Source organism: Petromyzon marinus, chromosome 13, assembly GCF_048934315.1.
Source record: "Petromyzon marinus isolate PM22_M1 ecotype Great Lakes invasive population chromosome 13, UKy_Petmar_22M1.pri1.0, whole genome shotgun sequence".
Classification (NCBI taxonomy): domain Eukaryota; kingdom Metazoa; phylum Chordata; class Hyperoartia; order Petromyzontiformes; family Petromyzontidae; genus Petromyzon; species Petromyzon marinus.
Window position 1 is genome coordinate 13064588 of NC_133679.1, and position 8578 is coordinate 13073165.

Genomic DNA, 8578 nt, shown 5'->3' on the forward strand with positions numbered 1-8578 from the left:
ACGCCAAACGAGCTCATCTCTAACTATAACATCTCTTTCAGAACCAACAAAAAGGCCAAAGGTTGAGTTTTCACAGTTGTCAAAATGTAAAAAATCAGGTCTCCTAATAAATAAACCACCCTCCAGTAACATTGGGTTATGTTTGTGGAATTCATGTTACGGATGAAAACAGATACATCAATCAGCATAAGAGCTCTCCAAAAATTTTTGTCAATACTTTATTGAGTTTGAGGTTAGTGTACACTCGGGTATTGCACAGATGTACGCCCCCCAAAAAATACAATTTCCTTTGAAATGCCAAATAAAAATCACATTTCACGTTTAATAACAATTTGTTAACCATTGTCAAACTAAGATCACATTATGTACAATCAAATGTAAAAGTTGAACACGACTATTAAAACGAACTTGATCTATATTTCCTAACCAAAACAAAAAAAGATTGTAAAATTGCAACTAAAAAATAAGTTTATTTAGTTGGGATAAATATAAAGCAAACGAGCCCAAAGTGGGCGGTGATGTTGCTTCATTAAACCAAGGGGTAGCTGGCCGCTGTGGCGATCCCGCAGTGGTTCTTCTTGTTGCGCGCCATCAGCACGTAGCCCTCGTCGCCCCACTTGGGGCTCCAGCTGCAGAGTACACACACGAGGGAAGACACGCGCACACACACACACGGGAAGACATGCGCGCACACACACACACACACGGGAAGACATGCGCGCACACACACGGGAAGACACGCACACACCAGGGAAGACACACACACACGAGGGAAGACACACACACACACACGGGAAGACACACACACACACGAGAGAAGACACGCACACACGAGGGAAGACACGCGCGCGCACACACCAGGGAAGACACGCACACACGAGGGAAGACACGCGCACACACACACACACGAGGGAAGACACGCGCGCACACACCAGGGAAGACACACACACGAGGGAAGACACACACACACGAGGGAAGACACACACACACACGAGGGAAGACACGCGCGCACACACCAGGGAAGACACGACAGTTGTGTTAACTAAACATGGTTTATGGCAATATCGCTTCACTGCCAAGATCCAAAACCATGCGAGCCCAGTGCTCGCCAAGCTGCACTGGCTTCCAGTTGCTGAACGCAGCTCGCTCTCATTACACAAAATGTCACGGATCTCAAGGAGCATAAAACCATCACGTGAGCAGCAGTCATCCTCGCAGCAGCGCCAGGTTTTGGATTGCCATCGAACAAAGACTCTCACTGCATCGCGCACTTTCACATGCACTTCTGCGGCAGTCTGGAACGCCCTTCCTTCCGATATTAGGAAGCTACTGGAGCTATGCACTTTACATCTAGGGATGAAAACGAATTTCTTTAGAATTGCTTTTTGTACTTGGGTTTAATGTCCAAATTAGCACGGTTGGCGACTTCCTGTGTGAAAAACGTTCAATATGCATACATTCACATGGGTAAACAATTTAAAAATACAAAACACGCACTTCTGGTTAGCACTAGGAAGGTATTTTTCCATGGCATCAAAACTCGATGGTCATTTATTAGGCACATGTTAAAGGATGCATTAGTTCACAGGAATATTATTATTATTGCACTCAGGATACACGCAGCAACAAATTTTATGTGCATATCCAATTACGTGCAATTCTCGGAAATTATATGCAACTGGTATGATGTTACGCCTATGGTAATTAGTGAATACAACTTCAAATTAGACAAACACAATGAGAATACTTTTAAATATGAAGAAGAAAAAAGACATTCTTTGTGACCACAAAAATAAGACAATTAATGGAATCGATGTGGGAGATCGGTGTGGCACGAATCAATTACATGCCTAATTATTGACCAATTAAGCCAATTAAATTAGCTACTTATTGACAGATACATTAAAACAATACAAATGCCGTGACAATAGGTGTGGTTAAACGCGTACGTAGTCTGATACACGAACTATAACAATGGGGCGTACCTGTTTTTCACAATCCAGTATTTCTTCCCGTTTTCACCAGTCCCCTTCACACCATAGCCCACCACGAGCACGCCATGGTCCAGGTCTTGGCTGCTGCAGTCAGGCTCGAAGTACACACCTAGGAGAGATATGTATATATAAAAAAAACATTAAAAAGCAATAAAAAAACCAGTAAAACTCTACCCCGCAGGAGTAAAAAATTATTAAACTATAAAAACATGCATGCACGGCTTTATGAAGAACAGCACAAGCAGTTTGCACAAACACCACGATCATGTGACGTCTAAGCATCCCGCACAGTAAGCAAATGTATTTATAACAAGGCAATCATTTCCACTGCAGAGTGCCAGGGTAGTGGTTAGTGCTATTGCGCTATGAACCACACGATCAGACCTTCCCAGCCATGGCTAACGCGAGTGGTGAGTGGTATCTCAACTGGCCTTGTATAATCTCCCCTCCTCCCACCTCAATTTCACCAACCCGCAATGGAGAGGGTGAAGAATGGTAAAAAAAAAATTCCACGACCGACAAGACAGTGGGGGGAGGTCTTCATGCAGCAGTGAAGATGCGATATTATGTAAATAATTAGATTTTTTATCGTGAACGACTTGCACGGAAAGCGCACTAAAAAGACACTTCTTTATAAAGGAAACGGAATACACGTCGAATAAAGTCCGCAACTTCCTCCCGTCGAGAAGGGATTTCCCCTCGATGGCCCCTTTCAGCAATGCTCAGCAAAGCGATGTTAAACTACCCGCTGGCACGTGGCAAACTTGGCACCAATCCAACCAAAACACTCTCACCAGTTCACACGAAAGATATAAACTTAAAAATGTTATTTTTTTTAATATCAGAGACACGATACACATTTCATGTTTTGCAACTCTTTACAAGCTTGAACTTATTATAAAAATGGATCTTAAATCCAAGGAACAAAGATAATTGGCTATCAAATGTCGAAGTACTCTGAAAACAATGCACTACTCAAATCAATCTCACAACATGTTTTGAACTTTGGACTACGCCTGCCTCGTGTCGCAAAGACAACAAACCGCTGACTCGCCCGAAGGTCACACAAGAACAACACCATCCATAAGCGAAGCATAACGGACAATTTGAAATAACAATAACTACAACTGCTGTGTGGGTAGCGATGGGTACAGCGATTCGCGCAACTGCGCTACGAACCCGGTGGTGACCAAAATTATATTTTTGACCACAGCTAACGTCACTTGTAATATCGGAAACAGTCCTGCCCCCCCCCCGCACCAACCCTCACCTGGCCAGGATGGTGAAGTATGGTCAAACCCCCATGAAAGAAAAAGTTTGATGTGGGGGGGGGGCGTCATATTAAGCAGCAAATTTACTTAAGGCAGGAAATTGTTTAATTATTACTTTTTCTGCTTCATTAACTTCTCATTAAAAATTCAAGACATGTAAAAAAACATTTATCAAGAGGGATGAGGGGGGGGGTTATACCCTTCACCGAATCCTGCGCAGTTGTGCAATCATCTTAAAGTACATTTCATTTTTAAAATCCAAATACACAGGAACATAAAAACCCGCGGAAGACTCCAGATAAGAGCGCTCACCCGACTGATAGAACTGGAAGGACTCGTGGCTCGCATCAATGGCGACGGACACTGGGCCGACAGACGCCACGGCGATCTTCAACGCTTTCTCATCGCCACTGGTGACGTCTACGAATCCAGTGTCATTCGCAGAGTTGAACTTGGGATCGTAGTGGCACTTATCTCCATCCTGAAATACAAAAACAGAACAATAAACACTTTTAAACTGCAGTCAAATATTGCCTTGCATTATTACGCAAACACCAGGCCTCTTCAAGTGACTTTACGTGTCAAACAATGAACACCCAATACACACGATTACAAAACACAGCCCAGAATTACAAGGATGTGTATCAATGCATGGATTCTACAATTAAATTTCTCATGTTTGTAATTGAATCGCAATGGTGGGGTGGGGGGGGGGGGGGGGGGGGGGGGGACACAAATCGCGAGGACTCTAGTGCTCACCGTGCCAGTGTACGGGTAGGCCGCCTCCGAGTCAATGCCTCCGTTGTCCTTGACGTATTGGAAGGCCTGGTCCATGAGGCCGCCACCGCAGCCCTGGTTGCCCTCGGCCCGCGAGCAGTCCACCAGGTTCTGCTCGCTCAGCGACACCAGCTGGCCCACCTTCCTCATGTGCTGCCCCTCGAGAGCGCCGGTCGTGCTGAACGCCCAGCACGAGCCGCACTCGCCCTAACACGCAAGGCGAGCGGGGGCGGGGCGACATCGCGTCATCTCAACCGCTCCTCGACCACCTTCGCCGAGAGCCTTGACTAACCGCCACTGAGCAGTGTGCCGAGGTATTGTAACAAAAAACTCCAATGACTGACAACACAGCTCGAAGAGGCCTTCATGCAGCAGTAGAATAACAAAGCACACCAATGGAAACAATAAAATAATATTATTTTTATAAATAATATTATTTTATTGTTTCCCTTCTACGTGACTTTACCGAAAGAACCAAGAATATGAATCGCTGCAGTTACGAAAGCTTTAAATCAAAAGCACACCAAGTTATTAATTTTGAGAAGATTGTTGGGTTGTTAACAGTGTTTTAACTTCAGCCGGGGTTACCTGGGTAATATTTTTGCATCCGGCATACCACATCCATTAAACCCTCTTGCTATGGCAGTGGTTACTAGTCAAAAGGTACCAGTGACCCAGAAATGTTTTGGTGAGAAATTATGCCCTGGTGAAAGGGAATGCGATCCATGGGATATTGCATTTGTTTAAGATGCCTCAAATGGATTGCCAAACAAATGCTGAAAGTGCGATTTCTCCTTACCTATGCTTCCTGATATAATTTAAAACTAGTTTTAAAAACTAAACAAATGTTTTCATTTACCAGATAAAGCCCAATGAGTTACATAGCTCTATTTCAGAAGCCACCTGGCCACATGATAGCTGAACGAAATGGCATGTCATGTGAAAATTTCTAGCAGCCTAATACTCTAAATGCATGTTTCTAGATGTGGATGGGAAAAACCGGACGGCCCTGGAGAAAAATCCACACGGCCATGGGGAGACATGCAAACTCCAAATATACAGGCATCAGGGTCGGGATCGAACCGACAACCTCCTGTAAACCAGGCGAGGTATTTAACATTTCGCTACCGTGCCACCGATTGAGGTAATTTGGAATACAAAAACCATGTCTGGAGATATCACCTGGTCCTTCACTTCTGTGACCAAGCCCTTGTCCCTCCAGTCGACAGTGGGTGGAGCCTCGTAGTTTTGGGGAACCAGGAAGGTGGAACCCTTGGAGACCTTGTGCGGTTGTACCCCGTGGTAACCGTTCATCTTCTGGCGGAACTCTTCATTAGTCTGCTCAGGCGGGAATGCAATTGGAATTTATTAGATTCCTAGACTAAAACCAATACTTTCAACCGTGACCACAGGTGTAGGTCAATGAAGAGCGCATTAATACATGTAGTGCATTGATAGTATATGTAAACCGTGGGATAAAGGTCTTTACCATGTCACCAAAGTGGTTCATCCCCATGCGCCAAGTGTGCTTCCCCAGGGAGTGTTCAAGATTGTGTATCTTAATCTTATTCAGGTTTTTCTCCCAGATCATACGCCGCCAGCTCTCCTGCTTCTATAGCACACAAAAAAAAACGTCACACCAGGGTCACAAAGTTACCATGCGAGTGCAAAACACACACACACACACTAAAAATGGAAATGGACATCTCAATATAGGATCGCCCTGAAAAAGTCTTGAGACCTATTCAGTTTTGACGAATAAAGGAGGGACGTTATTCATTATTGGGTGAAGCTGTTGGGTCAGTGGTTGCGCACTGTACGGCCACCAAAGTTCCATTCCCGGCCATGGCTAACAGCAGTGGCGGATCGTATCTAAATATAAAGCATGGTTAAACAACCCCTACCACACCATGACCAAAACAGTGTGGGAAAGCCTTCATCATGCAGTGCACCAACAAAAAATGGGTCTAAAAAGTTATCACTGCAATTATATATTTATCATATCAGTTAAAACCGCCCGGCCACGCAAACAAATCCGCGAGTGCCAACTTCTGCGTGCGTCCGCCGCACCGGCTCGTAGAGCTTCTGGTGGAAGCCCTTCCAGGAGCCCCACTCCTCGTCCAGCATGGGGTCGTGGATGGGAGTGGCCGAGGCCATCACCGCCAGCAGCGCTGGCACGAGGCTCCAGAGAACATTCATGGTGGCAGATTTTAAAAATAGAAATCTGCCGAGAGACAAACAACAAAAAAGAACACTTTGTAACAACAACTCCTTCCCCCGTGATCATATGCGGCACAATTCGTGTTATGAGTCCGAATAAAAATGGGCGCGTGACTGCAATCCAGCAGTACTCTAGGGGCATGGGATTGGTGGCCCACAAAAAAAATGGGAAACGCTCAAACCCGGTGGGGCCAGGACATGACAGCACAGCAAGTTGACAACACAATGTTACGTGTGGAGCTTTTCGTGCCATTCTATTATGTGTGCATTCTCTGGGTGCTCCAGTTTCCTTCCTCATTCCAAACACCTCGTGAATAGAATTGGACACATCCCAATTCAGAATACTCCTGAAAAAGTCTTGAGACTGAAATCTTGCATTCTTTGATAAAGTTCATCATTAGTATAATCGTTAAAGTCACACCAGTCTCCCAATACAACCAAACAACGGAGCAGCACGCATCTCTTATGGCAGCAATCGGCTAGCCTATCCATGGTACAACCAACGTTGACTTCCTACAAAATTGGTACTTCATTTTATCGAATCCGCAGTGATGATGGGCTTGGTGGACGAGTGCACCACGCTTGACAACTCCGCCCTCAACAACAGCAGCCACTGTAACAACGGCGCTCCCAAATGATTGGGCTGCGTCAACTCTGCAGCACATTTAACGATTGGACCCTTCCAGTCCGCCCCTTGCGGCAACAAGCCCTTAGCAGGTTACATAAACGACAACATTGATGTTCTTCTTATACCACGTTATCTTAGCAGTGTTCTCCCAATTGCCACCAAGTTGTTTTGACCCACGTCTTTTATTTGCTAGGACACCAATCTGTTTACAACGGACCTTGGGGTGTGGTCGCTACTACACCATTAGCCACCAACCACCACCATCATCATCACTGCTACAGCCATCAACACCGTCATCCTATCTCAAAATCACCTTCCAACGCCAGTAACCCACCATCATCAACATCACCTCCACAATCACGAACTTACCGTCAACATCACCTTTACACTGTTAACCACCACCATAACACATCATCGCCTCTACCATTACATCTCACCAACACCAACCACCACCACCGCCGCCATCGGCTTACCAGCGGCAAACATCATCAGAATCGCCTCCAACAACAGCACGACCTCACCATCGCCTAAACAAGACTGGTGGGGCTTGTTGAGCGAGCACCCATGCCGGCACGCCACGGCACACGACGGGAAGGTCGGGTGGCCAGCACCACGCCCGGCCGCCTTTGTCTACCCTAGCGCTGATGTGCACCGCACACCCGCACCAGATGCTCGACACCATCGACCACCAATAGCCAATAACCCCACCACCACCACTCCTCCCCCGGGTTTGTACACAGAGGGTTGCTGCTCGACTGTATACGAGTTCGCCTACCCATCAGCGTTCCCAAAGGACCACCCCACCAACCTTCTCTGTCCCTCACGTAAACAGCCATCGCTTGTGCTCGGGCATCATTCCACCACAACCACCGCTCAACAGCCACAAGATTAATTTTATTGTTTTAGATTTTTATTATTTTATTGTTTGGCCTTCTACGTGGTGACTTTACCGAAAGAACCAAGAATATGAATCGCTGCAGTCACGAAAGCTTTAAATAAAAAAAAAGAACGGTCGTTTAAATTTAAAATAAAATCGTGATTACTAGAATCAACCTCGTTATTACCCCCCCCCCCCCCATCAATTTAAAACAGGAGGAAATTCATAACGGCAGGCTTAAGACGAAAACAAACACAAGTAACGTTCCAGACACGTCAGCTTAAACAACAAAATAACACACCGCGTTACACCGCATACGTGAAGGACGCGTGACACACACAAATTACGCGAGCGTTAACCTCGATCATAAAATTGAAACGCATTTACTTAGACGCGTTTTCGCCCTTACCGAGATGAGAACGAGTGTGTTTAACCGGGTCTCAGTGTGGTCTCACGGACGCGCTGCGGCCTTTCTCTGCTGTCACGTCGGCGGCTGGCGCCGAACTGAGCTCCTGCCCCCTCCGCGGCCCCACTTAAAGAGGGGGTGGGGGCGGGGGGAGGTCACGCGCATCCCCGCATTCCCATTGGCCCGCGATCACGTTGGAGGAAGGGGGGGGGGATGCGGAATGGTTCTGGCCGTGAAAGGTCGAGGGGATGGATGGTTACGTCATCTCGCACGTGATGCGTGGCAAAGGGGGACTGCAGTTTAATCGATGAGATTCAGAATATGTAATTTATACTGGGGAGGAGTCCGGGGAGCTGTAAAGCTCGTCTTCACAGATGTCCAGCAGTTTCACGGATGCCCGGGAGA

General features: G+C 46.4%; 1 protein-coding gene across 1 annotated transcript; it reads right to left on the reverse strand.

Moving 5' to 3' along the window:
• Positions 1-204: 204 nt before the first annotated feature.
• On the reverse strand, positions 205-8328 carry LOC116942058 (procathepsin L-like). The gene is made up of 8 exons (XM_032953607.2): positions 8177-8328; positions 6113-6266; positions 5532-5654; positions 5225-5380; positions 4025-4249; positions 3578-3746; positions 1986-2103; positions 205-629 (listed from the first exon to the last, which is right to left on the reverse strand). The coding sequence occupies exons 2-8, from the start codon at positions 6239-6241 to the stop codon at positions 530-532; spliced, it is 1020 nt and encodes a 339-aa protein (XP_032809498.1). The 5' UTR covers positions 6242-6266; positions 8177-8328; the 3' UTR covers positions 205-529.
• Between the last annotated feature and the right edge of the window lie 250 nt (positions 8329-8578).